Consider the following 20,471-nt stretch of genomic DNA (forward strand, 5'->3'; position numbering starts at 1 on the left):
TCAAAAGGTGGGGTTGAGATGGGATGTTGGCGTCCGAGTGGATCGAGGTCACGATTGCTCAAGTGGCAGCGGCGTATCTAGCCGAAGATCGTGGATTCCAATCCCGCTCGCGCCATTGACTTTTTTATATCAACTAAAAACCTTAATTAATTGTAATTGAATTTTATTAGGAAATATTTCCATTTTATTTGGAAAAGTAGAATTTTGTTAGAAAAAAGGTTGGTTGTGGTCAGGAAAGGTTCCACTTGATTTGGAAAAGGTTGTGTATTTTTAAGATAATGTTCCATTTTTATAAGGAGCAATTGAATTTGGTTAGAATAAAGTTCCACTTTATTTGGAATAGGTTAAATAATTTTAGGAAAATGTTCCATTTGTAAAGGAAACAATGGAAGTTGATTAGAGAAAAAGTTCCATTTAATTTAGTAAATGATGAATCAGACTTGAAAAAAATTGAAATATATACCTAATCTTAATATATATAATCTTAATACAAAATCTACCAATTCTTCATCACGTCATCGCATTGTAACTGTTTTTGTTTTCTTCAATGTTAGCTTTATAGATTTTCAAGTTTATTAAATATCCAAACGACCAATTTAATGAAAAAGCATTGTTTTAGATAATATGTTATTACCCTAAAACATGTTATTAAAAACCACTTACCTTAATTGGTTTACCCTTTCCAAATAAAATTTTTGGTTTAATAGATACTTACTTTTATGTTTTGGCTACGTATGCTTCATATTATGGAGGTTTATTGACCAATTACATATTTCATTAAATGCCAATATTTTGAGAAAATAATTTATTTTTTACACATATTTTGCTGTAAGTCCTACTGCTGTATGAGTGTGAATATATTCCATTCTTCAACCACCTGACTGAATGTTATACAGACACTAGTTTTATATGTTTTAAATACTGCTAAATTATTTCATAAACCTATGTTACAACGCGATAACAAAACTTGGTCCGCCAATGTTTTGACATCAAGTTTTACGTTCATGAAGCAGCTAACGAAGAGCTGGACTATTCCTTCCATGTACGAATTTACGCCGCCCAGGATCAGTAGGAACTTTTTTCCTTCGTCTTCAAACCTGCCGGAGTTTTTTCTCAATTCACTGGATACGCAAGCCCACTAAAAAATTAATTTAAAAAAATTATAATGTAATGATAGTTGGTGTAATGGTTGGAAAATACCTTTTGGAGGAAGTTGCCATGACAACGGGATACGTCTTGTATCGCGTCGCACACCGTCGTCTCCATCTCGCGAAATACATTAGAAGTATTTCTCAAGTAGTAAACCAAGTTTTCGATTTTAGTCGTGAGCTGGACACATCTGTCCCATCTAAAAAGACATTAGAAATTTTAAAACAATTCTTTTGTAATCAAGATTTTCTATGGGGGAAAATAACATTATCGCAGATGCAGAGACTACGTAAGAAATTCAACAAAACCACCAAAAAATGGAAAACGTAACAGGCTCAGGAGGCGTGTTGGCGTAGTATTATTACAATTCTGCGGTGAAAACGTTCAATGTCTTCAGAATTGGTTAAGAAATAATTATAACTTTTCTGTCTAAAAAATTACCTTATTCTAATTTTAAAAATGCTATAACAAACGGTGCCCAATTATTAGAGGTACCTGAATGTAATACTTAAAATTACAGCTACAGCTGTTACAAATAAAATACAATTCATCACACTCTAAATAGAAATTGGTTGTACAATAAAGAGTTCTTATTTGAATGAGGTATCGCTACTGCGAAAATATGCTGAAAAAATATGTTCTAGAAGCAGAAAAACCGATATGGATTTTATAGATCATGAAAAGCGTTAGGACAACTTTTTCGTGATTTACGAAAGAGACAATAAGGATTGCTAGATTTACTATAAAACATAGTACATAACAACAAGTTATCATAACCATTACAGTCCAGGAAGGGCTAAAATCATAAAGGTGGCCTTTCACGATCACTCCAAATGGAACCGCGGCAAGCCGTACAGCTCCATTTGGAGTGCCTGAAAATTGAGGGGGTATTCACGACCACTCCACAGCCAGTCGCTCCGAACGTCAACCAGTGAATTACCTTCTCAAAATGGATGACGATCTCTTGTGCTACTCTTTTGTTTATTTACATATTAAAAGCAAAAAATCGAAGAGAAAATGGTGTAAGAAGTGGCTCCTGAACAGAAGCCGTAATACCCACATCAATTTGATGAAAGAACTTTCCCTTGAACCCGCAGATTGGAGGAACTATTTAAGGATGGATGAAACGTCTTATTTATTCATTATATTTAGTGTTCTATTGACCAAATTACTTATTTCAATTATTTAATATTTTTTGTAAGGTTTTGGTTGAAATGAAAAAGCTAGTGCCACGAGCGGGATCTGAACCCATGGCCTTCGGCTAAATACGCCGCTGCTCTACCACTTGAGCTATCGTGTCTTCGATCCTCTCCGACACCGAAAAATGGCAAAAAGAGAGAAAATTCAAAAGGTTGTAGGTTGAGATGGGGAGTTGTTGCCCGAGTGGATCGAACTATCGAAGTCAGTATAGCTCAAGTGGTTAGTGCAGCGGCGTATTAGGCGAATGTCGTGGATTCGAATCCCCCCGTGACACTATTTTTTCATTTCAACCAAAACCTTACAAAATAAAGATTAACGTCTTATTTATATTTTCTCCAGCTTTTTACCCCCTTGATTAGAAAACAAAAGACAGTCATGACAGAAATCATCACTACATGAAAGGTTGGCAACCACATTACGATTTCTCGCTACAGGGATGAACTACAAAAAACTTAAGTTCTCTACTACGATTTTTGATCATTGTTAGGGGTAATTAATACAATATCAACTGGTTGAGGATCGAATTTCTTTTATTTCTGTCGTGGTAATATAATCATTGTCCACCACTTTCATAAACATGGCAAACGTTCATACAATTCAATCACCTCAACAATAAAATCTCGATTGGATGTCATTACCAATAAACAATAAACGTTTTTGACTTTTTGAGAATGTACGACGGAGATGTTTGCTCAGTGACAGAAAGACGGAGACTGAGCCAAAAAATTTCGTTTTCCCATTCACGACCAGGCCACCGCGCCAAAATCCCCACACTCCACGCCAAATTTTCCCATTCACGAACGCGCCATGCCGTCGTCGCGCCGTAGATATTTGGAGTGGCGCGATGGAGTTTGGACCGGTCGAATATTCGGCACAGCCGGGCACGCCAGTTCAGTTTTGCCATTGATGTGGTTTTTGGAACGGCGTCGCTCCGTTTGGACTGCTTGAAGCGATCGTGAATGGCCACCTTAATGCTGTTCGTCAATCTCTATGTAAAACAGTCGTACTTTAACTAAACAAAGCATCACAAACATCAATAAAGAATTTTTTGCCAATTATCGAGTTGTGAACAAGCTCGGAAATTTGACAAAAATATATGCAAAGTGGGACATGACATAATCCGTTTTCGTGTTGTCCAAAATTTTAAATACTTCGGAGCATAAATGAAATTATTGATACTGACATCTTGGACTACAAAACTAATAAAAAGGAAGTTTTTAAATAATTAAATTTGCTTTTTCCAATTCCGGAATCTAAGGTAGGAAAAAGGTTGACAAGATCATCAATGAAAGCATAATGTTTTACGGCTGTGAAGGTCTTTGATCTGGAGCAGTGTTTCAAAAACTAGAAGGAATGGATTAAAAGAAGAATCCGACGCTAAAGATTAGATAAGATCCCCAATAATGTAATAAGAAATCAACGCCCTAGAGGACATCGGTTAAGAAGATAGAGGACTAGATAAAGAATTGAGCATCTGTATGGCCACGTAATACACATTGGCAAAAACAAATGGCTTTAGTGACCCCTAAACCGAGAGAGTAGGCAGACCCATTAGATCAAGTTTCACATGTGTTCATCGACTCACATAACCACGACCAACTACCAAAAACTAACGTTAACTTGCACTATCCGAAAATAAAGAATAGACGAAGGTCAAAAAAACCCTGCGGTCCATAGTGAAGAAATTTATGTCTAGATATGTTTTAAATGAAGATGACATGAAGATGAAAATTTAAGAACAGACAAGATTATTGTGCCACCACGGTCTATGTCTACTTGTTTTGACTAATATTCTCTGATATCAAAAGGAATGGCATTGAGACGTAAATTCTTAGAATACTAATGAATAGAAATAATATTGAAAGTAACAACTTATTGAGTCTGTAGATAATTAACCAAATTTCGTTAATTATTACAGAATCGTAAATTTACCGTCTGATGTAACCACTGCACTTACCGATCTCCAATCATCAAAACGACCTCGTCCAAGTCATTAAAAACAGCGACCCGGTTCTCGCATTTGGCCGACCCCGCCTTGATTTTGGCTTGTAGGACGTAATTGTGGGTGTATTCTTGAAGCTGGCTTTTGTAGTTGTCGTGGTGGTTGATGATGGTGGTCTTCGAGTCATTTCCAGCGTCCGTGATTTGCTTGATCCCGCTGCGAATTTCTTCTGCGAACGTCCTCACATATTCCAGGGCCTCTTCAACTACATTTCCCTAAAAAAATAATATATATTAGTATTATATACGTATTCACAATTTTAACATGAATGCATCATAGAACACTCGGCAACTTAGATAAAAATTGAAGCCAGAAATATATTTTGTTAAAAATATAAAATTATATACAAAAATACAAAATTAAACGATGTAACAAATTTCAAAAAATTGGGCTTTAAAATCTAAAAATTCTAATGTAATCGCTTTATGATTTTTATTCACTGTGAAAAAACTGCTTCCCCCGACTTGCTTACGAAATCCGGCAAAAAATACTTCCAAATAAGAAGAGTTTGCACATTTCCCTGTTTGTCCTCTAAATATAATATCATTATGGGAGAATAATCTCGAGAGGTCTTTATACAAAACGATATTTTTTAATTAATATCTTATGATAAGATTCGACATTGACTCATTAAAACCCAATTCTAACTTTGTTCAAATTTCCTTCCACTTTGTGGAAGAAATACAAGACGAACGACGTTAAACTAAATTTTATTGTATTGGCAATTGATGTAAATTTTAACTAAGGATTAAAACATTTTAGTAATTTTTTGAGATTACTCAAAAGCTTCAAGTCTCTACAAAATAATTTTCATGTGCGATTTTTTTTAATCAAACATATACTTCAAATTTGTAAATACGTAAATTACTGATTTATTGAAGAAGTTGGAGAAGAATTCTTTTTTCCGAAAAACAACGTTTGAGGTTAGTTTTAGGGAAATAAATTAAAAAACCAGTTGCTACAAATGAAAAACCGTTTTGACCGTTGAATTCAGCGTCAAAACACCTCTAAAAATATTCATTGATGAGTATTTTGCTATTTGAAATCGTTAAGACCATATTCGTATCCTGCCATTCTGGTGAGTTATGATCACCATTTTTTCATAAGAAACCGAACTAAAAATTAAAGTTTATGTTTTTTGGTTTTGGTTTTCTCCAAAAACGACTCAATAAAAATAGAAGGGTAAGTAATACATATAATNATATATAAAATAATAGACACTTTTTTTACTACCAACGAAGTTTCTACTTCTATGAGGCCATTTATATGGATAGTGACAAGAACCTCCATTTTAACTGAAAACTATTTGTTCAATGTTAATTCCGGTCCAGACATGCGGTCTTTGCAGCTATTCAAGGCATATTCATTCTCAGCGGCGGCATAGGTATAGCAACTCAAGTACTTAAAATCAAGGCATTTTTGCTCACCTTGCGCACAGAATACATTTGCAAACGAGAGGAGAGTTGGTTATGACAGAAAGAATAAGACTTGTAAGTAAGCATAGAAAAGGAGATTATGTGTGTAAATATATGTATGTAAATATATTTATTTGCGCGAATATAAGCTGTCGTATTCTCATTAAGCATGTATTCATTTACTTCAAGAAAACTTGTACAGACAAAATGACACTTTTTTCACGTTCGTTCATCGGTGAGTGAGAGAAAATGTGTGTAAGAGAGAGCGAGAGAGAGAGGGAGGGAGGGAGGGAGGGAGAGAGATAGATAGATAGAAAGCGAGGGAGAGTGAGAGAAAAGTGTGTAAGAGAGAGAGAGAGAGAGAGAGAGTGTGAGAGAGAGAGATAGGGAGAGGGAGAGAGAGAAAGTGTGTGTAAGAAAGAGAGAGTGTGAGTAAGAGGGAGTGAGGGAGAGGGAGAGAGAGTGTAAGTGAGAGAGAAAGAGAGAGAGAGAAAGTGTATGTAAGAGAGAGAGAGAGAGAGAGAGAGAGAGAGAGTGAGAGAGAGGGAGGGAGGGAGAGGGAGAGGGAGTGTAAGAGAGAGAGAGAGAGAGAGAAAGAGAGAGAGAGAGAGAAAGAGAGAGTAAGAGAGAGTGAGAGAGTGAGAAAGAGGGAGGGAGGGAGAGGGAGAGAGAGTGTAAGTGAGAGAGAGAGAGAGAGGGAGAGAGAGAGAAAGAGAGAGAGAGTGAGAGAGAGGGAGGGACGGAGAGGGAGAGGGAGAGGGAGTGTAGGAGAGAGAGAAAGAGAGAGAGAGAGAGAGGGAGGGAGAGAGGGAGAGAGAATTACAGGGAGAGAGTGCGTGTGTGAGAGAGAAAGAGACTTTTATACTTCTTTTTGTGGATTTATAGGAAAATCCATAAAATCATGGTAGAATTAATTATCCGCCGAAAATACCGCAAGTTCTTTTCTTAGGAACCCGACACTGCTATAGTAAACAAAAAGAACAACAAAAAACAAAAAAAGTTAAATCCTAACTCCCTATTATTTTTGCAACGCATCAATTTTCACTTTAAAAAAATTGTTGTCAGATAAAAAGGGTATCACCATAAACTTTTGTTTTCTCAAATACAACGTGTTTTTATTATGCATATTTTAAAGTAGATAGTTTTTTTTATTATGAAAAATCAATTTTTTCATCAAAATCTATCATTGATTTTCCGAGATTATTAAAAAAAAGTTTACGAGGTTTTTCTTAGTTTAGCCTGTAATTTCATCATCAGTCAGTCTCAAGCCTGGTTGAGAATGCGAGAGGATAAAATCACAAAAAATTCATCAAGAGTTGTGCATCTGACAAATATGGAAGTAAAAACTTTGTGTTTGCCCTCAGCTGTACAACTTTAAAAAAAAATAAAGAATGATACCTTACAAAATCTGAAAGAATTACAATTTAACTTTTTTGATACCTTCTTTATAAAGATTTGTATTATTGGTGCAAAAAGGGACACCCTAGGTAATATAATAACCTTGAAATACTCGCTTAACAAAGACAGAAACCCATATATTATTATTTTTTAAATGAATTTTGTTGTACAGATTTGAAAATCTTGTCAAGTATTTATATAAAACATTTTTTTAATGTGTGGTGATTAGTGACCGTTAATCGAAATTTATTTAGAAATCGTGAGATGCGGTCTGGTGTGATGTAGGTTTCAGAAAAACATTTTCTTTATCGTGCCAACATTTCGATCTTTATTGAGATCATCTTCAGGGCCTGGGTGAATTTATACAATGCAAAATATATTTTTTATATTCATTCAAAGTATTTCTGAATGTAAACAATGTTTGTAAATCCCAGGCCCTGAAGATGATCTCAATAAAGATCGAAACGTTGGCACGATATAGAAAATATTTTTCTGAAACCTACATCACACCAGAGCGCATCTCACGATTGCTAAATAATTTTTTTTTAAATTTTAGACATTTTTCTTTTAAATTAAAGTTATTATATATTATAAGCTCGTTGGATTAGTTTCTACTTTGAATCTCGTTGGATCTCGTTCATAATTAAGCTAAGCGTCAAAGTGGATTAATAACGTCGGTCGAAAACGTTCCGTCGGTCGTTTTACTGCTTTTCGTGTAATTAAGACGGCTAAGGGTGTGGACACAGGTGATTGGGCGAACCGGACATTAAGCTCAAATGTCCAATGCCTCTGATTAGACTCCGTTATGAGGACGCCTCACTCCAGTTCCAGGATGGTAACGACTTCCTCTGGAAATAGTGATTGGTTATTGCAATACTCGATTAAAAACCAGCTCGGATGAACAAATCCCGATTGGTTTGGCTGGTAGAATGGAATTATGGGGAACCTATGCTAACTAGAATCGACAAATAAAAGGTAGTTCTCAGTAGAAATATCCAATATTATGCCATTTAAAAAAAAATCAAGTCAAATTGAAAGAAAAACGTAATTAGCTGAATGGAAAGTACCCATCTTAAAACAGTACATTACATCGTGCAGTATACAGCTAAAAATTATATATACAATATTTTAATGCTATGCATACAACATGCACATTACATAAAAAGAGATGGGAAAAATTATTAATCTAAATGCTATCTGTTAGGAGTTATTCTATTCCAAACAAGCAAAAATTTGCATAGTCGAACCAACAAAAAGCTCTTCTCTTTATATTATTATTTCTTTTAATTTAGTAAGTTAAACATTAAATTTGTTAATTGTTCGTTCGAACCACATGCATTGATAGTATACAGTGCAAATTGACAGCGAGGCTGACCCACGCAGCAATTGGCCATACCAGTCGAATTAGCCCGCTAAATAAGCTATTTCAGAGCAAGTCCTCGCTAAGACTTCTGCACCAAATCAAGTTAGGGTGTTCTAATTGAGTTCCGTTATAGTTCGGTTCGGCTCCCTGGGAGGAAAATCGATCCTGTTAAAAACAGAGTTATGTAAGATAAAGAGATTTTTCGGCAAACTTTATGATTCGATAGATACAGGAATTAAAAAAAAATTTATTCAACGTGATATAAGCAAGATAAAATAATATTTAAACTAAAATAATTTGAGTTGTACTAAAATAATTTTTACAAAGATTTTTTTTAAAAATAAAATCTGTAGGAATAAAGTGCAGTAACAATAAGCAAAAACTGTACTCGTGTGATTTAAATCAAGTGACGCATTTTACAATATAATTTCTGATAAATAATTGTACAATTTTCACAAATTAAAAAGGATTAATTCATACAAATATGAAACTAAGGTGCAAGAATTGACTGGGTAGTACCGAAGTACCAAATCGCACCAGTTATCCAAAAAAAGATAAAAGTATGCAAGATGATTTAAAAAAGTCATTGTTATAAATGTGTAATGTCAGAATGAACCAAATATTTTATTAACACGATTATTTGGAGATCGTGAGATGCGGTCTGACGTTGGAAAAAAATTGCCAGATGTTTTTATGAATTTACCAAAATATTCAGCGAGTGAGATAATTTTTATAATGAGTTACGTCATTAATTACATAAATAAAAATCATAATTCTAATTATGCTCATGTTTTGAAAAGCCTTGACGTTTCGAGTTTAGGTTAACCTAGATTTTTCTTTTGCAGTGGACTTACCCCCGCGTAGGCAGTGAAGGACAGCAGGACGAGGATCCAAACGTAGTTGCCCATTGAAAAAGATTTAGCAGTGGACAATAAACTGGCGCGAAAATAACCTCGTACTCACTAGATATCACAAGTAGTCCCCTCCACCGCTCAGATATCACCTCGCCCCTAATACTTGAAGTATTTAATTAATGAACTCACGCATTGGTAAAATTCAATAGGACAAAATCGTTGACTTGCGTAGATTTGGGTGAATAAGTAAACCACTGATACAAAAAGGATCAAAGGAGCGAATGGACTACGTGCTCGACGACGCTAGAACAGGTTTGCGTTAATGTACTAATTTTGTAACATTGATTCAAAGTTAAAGATATCTGTTATCGTTCAATTTGTTAAATCCTTTCCATCGTTATTTGTTTTCGTCTTGAGGTTCACAATTAATGGTCTAAAAAGCATTTCTACTTGATATGAAAAAATAATAAAAGAAACTATTCGTAAAATCTATACAATAAAAATGCCGACAATTGTTGATATGTGATCGGTGCATGATGACTCAAAAAATAAATTTACTCTAAACGTTTAAAAATAAAAATTACCATAAGTAATTCGAATACTGAAATAACACGAAATAATTTTTATAACATTATTAATTGAGATTTTTTTTTCTAAAACCAACAGTTTTCGTCCTTCCGATCATTTTGGTCTCGTTATTTTGCCATGTCTGTCGGATTTGGGCGTTTTGCAATATATATTTAATAATTTTTTTGTTTCTTAGAAAAATCACCTTTTTTCGAAAAATCTTCAAAAATAACGTATCGCTTTGTTTCAACAAATACATAGAAGACTTCTGCAATACGCTATCCTCTTCTAGGCATACAAATATTATAAGTTTCCCACAAAAAACACCACATTTTTGGTATGTAGCCGAGATATACAATCTGCGCACGTACCACACAAACATACCATTACCTAAATCTATACGGTGGGCTTCTATGGGTAATCTAAATTTCGATCGTACCTTCATTCACACAAAACATCTCTATACAACTTTCACATAAGTACATCGAAAAAACTTGCTAATAAATACGGTTTCTCTTATATACTTCATACATGCTTGACTATTAACAATTAAAAACAAACAAAAAACAAACCGGTCCTCGAAAATTCCTTCAATGGCACTCCTCATTCATACATGCACAAATAACTAACCTAGATGTGGGCCGTCAAGGAATGGGATGTTCCATCGAACGGCCTGTTTTCATTCTCGCTAATAAATACATCCATCTGTTAAAGTAAGAGAAGATAAATGTACGAGGGGGCAGATTACATTATATCTTACACCAATGAAGAAGAAGAAGAAGAAGAAGAAAAATAACTTTATTCTGGGACTGGTGTCCCCTTAGAATAATTTACATGAGACAAAATATAATAACCTTCTATGAAGTCACATAATTTAAAAAAAAAGGAAAAAAAAGATAGATAGAAATCGTGGCACAATGTATGCCAGTGGTATATTAAACAAAGACAAAAATAATAAATGTTATCGTGAGGTCTCTGCTTGGAGGGAGAGGAGGTGATTATAAAGATGGGATTTAAATGAGGAGAAGGAGGCAGCGTGACGAATAGATAGGGGAAGGGAGTTCCAGAGTTTAGGGGCTCAGATCAAAAAGGATCTTTCGAAGGTATGGGTTGTATGTTGCGGAAGGATAAGGTCGATTGGGGATGAGCGAATGATAATTGAAGATTTAATTAAGTGTAATAAACAAAACATTTTTACACAAGTTTTAAAACGTGACCTTAATAGGGTGTAGATAAACATTCAGTATATGAAATCCAACACAACAATATCTTAAATTTATTAGGATGTGCATACATAATACATTATATTTCAATAATTACTGTTACATTTTTATGGCACGTCTAATTGGTAACTGAAACGTTTTTCTTTACATGAAAATTATAATAAATTGAACCCCTTTATCCAGCCAGTATTGTAATAGCAAAGTATTTTGTTAAAATTGAAATGAAAATTCAGGGATAAGACCAATTTAAAAGCGATAAAAACAAGCTTTCGATGTATATATCCCCTTCATCACGAGTTTTAAAATATTATCATTTAAAAGGAAAGCAAATATGTACGTTTATTTACAATTTAAAACGTTTATAACGTAGTAAAATTATGAATATAATTTACTGAGAACAAGATAAAACAGCTACCTATTCTAAGATATCTAGGATATATTTTTTCAAAGCTTGATGAATGACCTGAGTTTTTCTTTCAGAGTGGATACATCCTTATTTTCAACAGCAGATTATGGGGGCGTCTGTGGCCACGCCGGTTAAGGCGTTGACACGGCGCTCAACACTTCGAGATAAAGGTGCCGGGTTCGAATCCAGGCGTTCCTACCACATTACCTAAGCCAACCACCGTTAATGGCCATACCCTACGAAGCCCCAATTGGGGTCAGCATGCCATGCTTGGAGCTACAAGCATGACTAACATTAAGTGGTTTTAAATAATACAAAACAAGTTTTTAAGAGTACCCACCTCGTCCCCACGTTACACAAGGGTCCCAGACTTGCATGCTTTAGTTGAAATGCCATGAATTAGGGAGGAGTTAAAATACAGGACCCAAAAAATTTTTTCTCCAAAAGTCTACATCGAAAACTCCGTATGTGCTTCAATCGGCACATATGATTGTCTAAGATCTTGGAAGCACAGGAGAATAAAACATATTTTATCCTCCTGAATCTCGACCTTCTTACTTATTTAACTATCTGTTACTTAATAACTTATAAAAATATTTAACCACTAACCTACTGATTTAATTTATTAAACTGTTAACTTGTTAATTTGTCAATTTGTTATTCATTTGTTAACCTAACTTATTTATTTGATTATTTAAACTAACTTATTTATTTATTTTAAACTAAATATTTCACTGTATATACTATATCAGACCAACTTACTAAATTAATACCTTTTGTTTTGCTGACAATTGTTATAACTGTTATTCTTCGTAAAATTAATAATTAGTTCTTCCAGTTTCTGAACAATACTGTAATGATTTTGTTAATGCAAAGGACTTGTTAAAGTAAAGGTAAATGGGTTTTTCGTGAACATTTTCCCACCAACATCGACAGTAATGTTTTTCAGGAGGTATGGTACACAAATGAGATATGCTAAAAAGGACGCATAGGGCCCCGCCACTTTCCCTCAAAAATACATATGTACCCAAATTTCTTATTGTTAGAAAATATCTTGTCAAATAAATAATATAATATCTAATATCACCGTTAATGAACAAAATTTTAGTAGGAAGAAGGTATCAAAAATTAGATCACTAACAGATGTTCAATACATTAAAAAAAATTATAAACCAGAATGGAATGAATATGGATAGAATATTCCTCAACATTTAACAATATAGAGAAATTGTTTACAGAAAATGAGACGGCAGAAATAAAAAATATGTGAACTAATGAAATACCTATAAATGACTATAAATACTGTTTAAACAACAGAATCTCCTTAAAAATATGTTATTTTTCAATTTTCTTGCTTAATTGTGCAATTCAATATAAAATATTAATTAATTAATTAATCGTTATGTAAGATATTGGTTGAAATGAAAAAGTTAGTGTCACGAGCGGGATCGAACCCACGACCTTCGGCTCAATACGCCGCTACTCTAACCACTTGAGATATCGTGACGATGGTTAGAGCAGCGCCGTATTGAGCCGAAGGACGTGGGTTCGAATCTCGTTCGTGACACTAACTTTTTAATTTCAACCAATATTTTCATAAAGATTAATTAATTGAAAGAAGTTGTTTGGCAATCGGACCGCGAAATTTAATGGATTTAATAAAATATTAAATTAAACTTAGAATTAATCATCATTAGTTAATTTATTTTTTGATGTTAGTGATGATGAAATCGCTTTTTCGAGGTTGGTTTTGTAATTAATAAGGAATGGGAGGAATTCTTTGATCGTACTAAGCGAAAACTGGTATTATTCAATTATGTAATGACAGATTTAATTGGAAATTAAATCCCTCTGTCTTTGTCAATGGTCAAAATTACAATATATACTTATTCAAATTAGTCCAAAAACCACTGATTATCAAACACCAAACACGTTATTCACAAGTTTATTTGAATTTTTAAGTCGTTCTATCTAGCTTGATTTGGTCAACTTTAATTATATTTAGTTTTAAGGAATTGAAGGAAGAATTGGGAAAAAATTTGTATATAAAAGGACAAGGCCATTTTTTATATCAAAACCCGAGATACAATGATAAAAACCAATTAATCCATCATCTTCTTAATCTATCCATCTTAAATTAGAATTCCTAATCCCAATTGGGCAAATAAATAATTTTTTTCTTTAATAGGAAATATATAAATCTGATGATAATTGATATTTATGCTGATACAAGTCATGAAAATCATGATAATTATCATCCAAATTAGTAAATAGAGAGTTACCCATGCCCTTAACCGTTTGTAACAATGGTGATGAATAACCCAACTCGGTTATGTTTCTAGCTGATACGTTGGTACACATGGCAGGCCGCGTTTTAGGCTGATGATATTCTCAATGATGAGTCGTTTGACGATATGTTGACGACTGTGTGATTACCCCTATCTCTAAATTTTTACGCGGTGACTTGTAACCTGTTGCCATTCTCGTTTGCCAAATTTCATAAATGAAGAGTCTAGATTTTTCATAAATGAAGTCACTATGACCAAAAACCATAGATTTTACTATATACTAAAGGGGGCTCGTAAAAATGGTACCTGCAACCATGATGGACACGACGTTGACCCTTCGTTTGTTCTTTGAAATACTTCATCAAACTGGTATTAATGCATGAGGTAGTTAACCCCAAGAAAAACCTCAAATGAACAACTTAGAGAAACTTGCCTCACCAGCTTTTCAAGCTTCACATTGAATGACGGTTTAGCACGAATTTGCGTTACCAAATTGCACAAGAGGTGCGTTTTTTGTTAATGACCGATTGTTTTATTATTTGTTGTTCTAAACTACTTCATTCTTGACCGCTCCTCACGAATTCAACAAATAAAATTATTTGCACACGATGTTGAAAGTTTTCTTTGGGGAAAAGGTTATTGAAAGATAAAAAATGACAAAAATTTCCTTCAAAATTCGGCACTTGCCTCCCCGATCAACTGCTCTGCAGAATAAACCGGATATGTTTACATAATAACATATACACATTTCCTCTTACCGTGCAAATTTGGGGGGGAATCCATGGGATTCCTAATGGAAGGAATAAATCCGCCAATGCCCTCCAAGGAATAAATCGTATCCAAAAATATTTTTGTTTTATCATCGTATTCTGCATGTAATACAAACCAAATTTATGATTCGGTTCTAAATTTGTTCAAATTCTACATTTATAATAGCCTCACAACCCGTGATTGATCTGAATGCGCCAAGTTGCCGCGTAAAATTGTCGATAGACTCTATGAACCTAAGCCAACTCAGGCATCTTGGGTATGTTAACCTGTACCACCGAGTATGGATATGTAATTCCTGTCAGTGTTCTAGTCGTGTTTCTGGTTTATTAAAAAAATGTTACCTCTAATAATAGGTGTTGAGTTTGCCTACGTGTTGTTACTTTATCTTATATTTATTAAGTTTATTTGTTAATATAAATTTTTTTAAATTCAGTTTGCCTAAATAAAAGTTCAATTTACGCCTTAGAAGGTGATATGGTTCAATGATCTTGAAAGACATTTGGTGGGGTGGGATGCTCACTATTCTTCGGAGAAGAAGCAGAAGAAGAAACCCGGCCTCATATTTCATTCATAATTCGGTAAAAATGATACATTTTAGGCTTCGTCTACCATAAATAACGGTCAATAATAAAAAATATTATCAAAACGAAAACTTTTGCACTTTTTTTCTGTTATTGTTGTAATGGACGTGCTTTGAAAATTGGATATATTTCCGTTTCTATCTGGTAAAGTATTGGTTAAGTTCTACAGTTTTGCATTACACGCGGGTGTGGCGGGTTCAGAGTCATCTTTACCATTTTCTACTTCACTTTTACCGACATAAAGAAAATAATTAATGCTTCTCACTTGAATGGCACAATATGTTTATTTAATTGTTTTAATTGGCGTTGGTTTAGATGAAAAAGTAAGGGTTACGATCGGGATTCGAACCCACGATCTTCGGCTGAATACGCCGTTGCTTTAGCCACTTGAGCTATCGTGATTTCGATTCACCCGGACCACTATGATCTTAGATTAAAAGTATAATTAATTAAATTTGTAATATGGGCCAATCATGATTTTGATGTGGGTTTTCAATTTATGTTTTAGTGATCAATTGACCAAGTTACTTCTTTCAATTAATTCTTCTTTTTAATTTAGGTCTTGTTTGATATAAACTAATCAATGTCACGAGCGGGATTCGAACCCATGACCTTCGGCTAAATACGCCGCTGCTCTACCACATGACCTATCGTGACTTCGATCCTCTCGGACGTCGACTCTCCATCTCAAACCACTTTTCGAATTTTCCCTCCTTTTGCCATTTTTCAAATGTCGTGTAATCGGATTGGATTCTCAGCGACTTATAAAGGGGCCACGGGGAGCTGTTATTGAAGTGATTCTTCTTTTACTTATAAAGGTCTTGGGTGAGGTAAACATTTCAAAATGGCAAAAAGGGGCCAAATTCGGTTTTAGGTTGAGGTGGAGAATTGGTGTCCGAGAGGATCGAAGTCACTATAGCTCAAGTAGTAAAGCTGCGGCGTATTTAGCCGAAGGTCGTGGGTTCGAATCCCGCTCGTGACACCGACTTTTATATGGCAACCAAGACCTTATATATAAAGAATAATTAATTGAAATATATGTAATGTTCTTATAATTTAATAAATATCATAAATCGATAAATATATAATGAAATATTAAATAAATAATAAGTTAGTAGATTTGTCCAATTAGATATTTATATAAATATAAAATATTGAATAAATTGTTAAGAAATAATAACAATATTAGCACAACATCGAACAATGATTTAATTTTTATTTGATTAAAATATTGTACTGGACTTTGTCTCCGAGTCTTTTTTTTCCAGAGTCTAACCGTCGTGGAAGCGGAGGAGGATGTGGTGCAGAGTTGTCAAATAGAATTGGATGAATGATAATAGCGCCTTTCAGTCTGGTATAAGCAATAGTGACAACATCAGCAACTAGTGGTAGTTCTTGGTCATTGTGCAAGGTGTTTCACATACCAAGGAGCTCCTGTGGTAAGTCTCCACACTCTCTCAACTTGGGATTTACTCGCCAAGGCCATTTACTCAGGCCCAGATATATTGGTTTGATAATTTTCAAGCAAATTTGGCATTCCAAGTTCAAAGGCAGTTTAGCCTTTGAACTCAAAAGGTAGGGTCTAATTCGGTACCCTAAGAGCTGACGGTTTGTCCAGTATGTTTGCTCCATAGTAGTTTCGCGTCTAAGCTCATTCAAAGCTACTTGACGAATTTTTACCCTTGAAGACTTAGAGATTCTGGTCGGACAGATATTTTATAGATAAAACAGAACAGTTTGGACTATTTTTCATTCAGTTATCCTTTCCATTTCTTATATAATTGTTTCACTTCATCAGCGAATGACTGTAACCTTAAGAACGGTATGTCTGGTTCTCCCCTTGACAGCGCGGCCAACTTCTGCAAAACGTGCCAGTTTAAGGTAAACAGTTTAGTGTAGCGCATGCAGTATGAGAATTATACAGATATTTTAAATCCCAGAACGGATTAACTGAAATTGATGTGCTTTAAAGGATGAGAACTGCAATTTTCATATGACTGTTATTATTATTATTAATTTTTAATGGCGTTTCAAGGGGCGTCGGTGGCCGCAAGGTTTAGTCTTTGACACGGCGCTCATCACTGCAAGGTAAAGGTCCTGGGTTCGAAACCAGCGGCCCTACATTCGAAAAAAAAAAGGGCGTTTCACGCCCTAACATCCAAACCTTCATTCTTAGGTTAGCGATATCTCTTCTGAGTACTATAAAGCTCTGACTTTAAACATTCACTCATAACCTAATCTATCCCTCTAAGTTTTAATTTATTCTTTTAAACTTCTTAATTTGGAATGCCAAATGTGTGCAAAAATCCCATTTTAGATTATAAAATATATTTCTCTTCTTTAGTTAGAATTTCGAATTTTTGTTCCATAATTTAAACATTTCCCATAGACTTGTATGGCTAATAACAATAATAATAATGGAGTCAGACTAGCAACAGTCTCAGCATGAGTATAGGCTTTCCTTATCATTTTATTCTTCCATTCAAATATCATTAAGAAACTAATGCTACTTAACAATAATAAGAAACAAAAACACAATAAAACTTTTTATTCTTTATCTTCTTTTTTTTAGAGATCTATCTTTCTTGTTTAAATTTTCAGTTTGGACATCGTAATTTATTACCCCGCAATTTGTATTTCCTTCTTCATTTTTCCGCTCCGGCAGCCTCAAAAATTCCTGAAAAAAAAAGAAATCTTGTGCGTACAACTCTCATTCAAACATTAGCAGACAAACATTCAATTGTACAACAATTTCGAAAAAGGTCTAAACCTCATTATAAATTCAAATAAATTTGACAAAGCTGAGAAGTACTCTTAGAAACAAACGCTGGGGACTCAGTAACCCCTTTAAATCACTCGAAAGGTTGACCCTTTGCCTAAAGGGATGCAGAGTGCGACAGTCGACCAAAATATATTTCACAGTCAGAATGATACGTTCTCCACTTCGCATACATCGAGGATAAGTTGGAAGGCTGTTGCTTATTAAAAGCCTATTATGGATTAGCCTGATGTGACCTATTCGCAATCTAGAGAGAATCACAAATTCTTTTCTCTCAAATTCCTCAGTTGGCCATTTATGTACAACTGGCTTAATTTCTATCATACTATCTCTACACATTCCATCTTGCCGCCCACTTTCGTTTGATAATGTTTTTAACATAAACGACTACATCAGCGGAGTTGAAAATGATCTGTCCATTGCGTCATATGACCGTTGTTTTGAATTTTCTTATCAAATGTTTTATTATCTTAAAGTAAAAAGCGTGTTACAGTGATTGACCGATTGGTGTAGAATTATTGATTTTAGCAAATGATATTAGCTTTGGTTAATAAATAAAAATGCATATTATTCCGTCGGTTCGTGCCCATAACCCTGGTCACGTAACTCAATATGAAATTCGAGAAAATAAACACAATTTCCCTTCTCATTCAGCGGCAAGCGTTAAGCAGTAAAATGGAACGATTCAACTATTATAAAACGCTTTATTTATTGAAGTCAGTTTAGTACGGCTTTATTGTTTTATTTTCACATTTATCTGTTTTGTGTCTCCTTTAGGAAATTAACTGTTTTAATGACTTTACGGACCTGAGTTTCAACGTGTTAATTTAACAGCGAAGTTATTGTATTTTGAAGCCACCCTGTTGGACGTTATGTGTGGCAAAATCTTGCAATCATATTGCAAATCTAAGTAGAGATATTCATATCTCATCGCTACTCAGACACCATTCTATGTCAATTTATGCAAAAATGATCTTTTAATCATAATTAAGGAATGTATTTTTATTAATACCGACAATTACATTTCTATAATCATCTCATTCTTTAACTAATTAATAAAAAAGTTTTTAAAATAGTTTAGCAAACAATTTAATGTTCATTCCCTTTTAAATTGAAATCAATTGATTTAATTTTAATATTTGTGTTTAACAAACGAATATATTGGTGAGTCAGTCTTAGAATAAGTAATCCTGTTGGTTATTTCTTAAAATTTTACAATTACTAAACATTTAAATGTTTACACGCAATAAGCTTAATAAAATTTTACGATAAGATAACGTTTCTCAATGGAATAAACAATAAAGGACAATAAATCAATGGATGATAATTCTTTGAGTTGGATTTTACTAAGCTCCTATTAAACCGTTTATAACCGTCTTTTTAATTTATATTATATTTATTTAATTTACAGTTGATTTTAAGTACAAACAATTGTGAACTTGTGTGTAGGTGTAAGCGTAGGTAGTGTTATTTATTGCTATTTGCATTACGTACTGATTACATTTTGAGTATTAATAAAGTCCTGCCCTTCAGGAGAGCTCAATGTTTAACCAACGAACATACCGGATTCAACGGTATTCGACGCAACCCGATGCTACTCGATCCCTTGTCACGTTTTGGTAGGGTGTGCACATCTATGCGACGTTAAGCACACGCCACGTATAGTCACACAGCGTATATCACAAATCAGTATCGCAATCGCAACCCCTCCTTCGTTCTTAATGCATTACTTTGAGCAAAAATCATATAATTATATGTTTGTTAAATTTTATTGTATTAAATAAAGTTATTCCGGTGTTTTGATAAATTTTCTGCCTAATCATCATAATTAAATAGTTTTTATAAAAACTTATTAATTTTTGATGTCGTTTAATTTGGTTTAGATTAAAATAACATGTTGTAATTAACATAACGACAAAATTACATGTACTTAGTTTGAAATAAACTACAAAAATATGAGTGTCCTGTTCTGACGCTACTCGACGAAAATGGTGTGATTTTATGAGCAAAAACATGAAATAAATTTTTAGTTAAATTTTATGAGAAAAACCGTGTAATAAATTGTTAGTTAAATTCATTTGATCAAAAAATAATATTCCGTTGTTTTGATCAATTTTCTACCTAATCGTTAAAATTAATTTTTTTAAAAAATAAATACTAATGAATTTTTGATCTCGGTTAATTTGGTTTATATTAAAATTAGTCTGTTCTAATTGAAATAACGACAATAATACATGTAGTTTGAATAAAAATATGTGACCGGTTCTTTTATCTTCGACTGTACTGCATGCTACTCGACGATCTGGGCAGTGGGGATCGCAGAGGGTAGAGTAGGGTAGCGTTGTATAGCATCGGGCAGATGTGCAGGAGGTAACACAATCTTATGAAAAATTGGACTTTGGATTTGTGTCAGATATCATCGAGTAAGTTCGCATTGCGTTGTGTGGTGACCCAGAGGAACCACCACAGACGGCC

At 34.0% G+C, this 20,471-nt stretch overlaps 1 protein-coding gene and 2 long non-coding RNA genes across 3 annotated transcripts in view; 2 read left to right on the forward strand and 1 right to left on the reverse strand.

Annotated features, from left to right (window-relative positions):
* Positions 1-20,471, forward strand: part of LOC112127565 — a 76,264-nt gene that overhangs the window by 15,398 nt on the left and 40,395 nt on the right. The window lies entirely within an intron of this gene.
* LOC106661971 lies at positions 789-9,691 on the reverse strand. The gene is made up of 4 exons (XM_014385756.2): positions 9,382-9,691; positions 4,307-4,566; positions 1,201-1,348; positions 789-1,138 (listed from the first exon to the last, which is right to left on the reverse strand). Exons 1-4 carry the CDS (start codon positions 9,433-9,435, stop codon positions 935-937), a joined length of 666 nt encoding a protein of 221 aa, XP_014241242.1. The 5' UTR covers positions 9,436-9,691; the 3' UTR covers positions 789-934.
* LOC112127567 lies at positions 9,610-19,458 on the forward strand. The gene is made up of 3 exons (XR_002910630.1): positions 9,610-9,693; positions 16,486-16,656; positions 19,408-19,458. It is a non-coding gene; the product is annotated as an uncharacterized LOC112127567 (long non-coding RNA).

Source organism: Cimex lectularius, unplaced genomic scaffold (genome assembly GCF_000648675.2).
Source record: "Cimex lectularius strain Harlan isolate CLEC.00 unplaced genomic scaffold, Clec_2.1 scaffold268, whole genome shotgun sequence".
Lineage (NCBI taxonomy): Eukaryota > Metazoa > Arthropoda > Insecta > Hemiptera > Cimicidae > Cimex > Cimex lectularius.

Coding starts and splice junctions, on each gene's coding strand:
- LOC106661971 (XM_014385756.2), bottom strand. CDS start 9,435: ATGGGCAACTACGTTTGGATCCTCGTCCTGCTGTCCTTCACTGCCTAC. Junction 4,567..9,381: donor CCTTCACTGCCTACGCGGGG/GTAAGTCCACTG, acceptor TTATTTTTTTAG/GGAAATGTAGTTGAAGAGGC. Junction 1,139..1,200: donor ATGGCAACTTCCTCCAAAAG/GTATTTTCCAAC, acceptor TTAATTTTTTAG/TGGGCTTGCGTATCCAGTGA.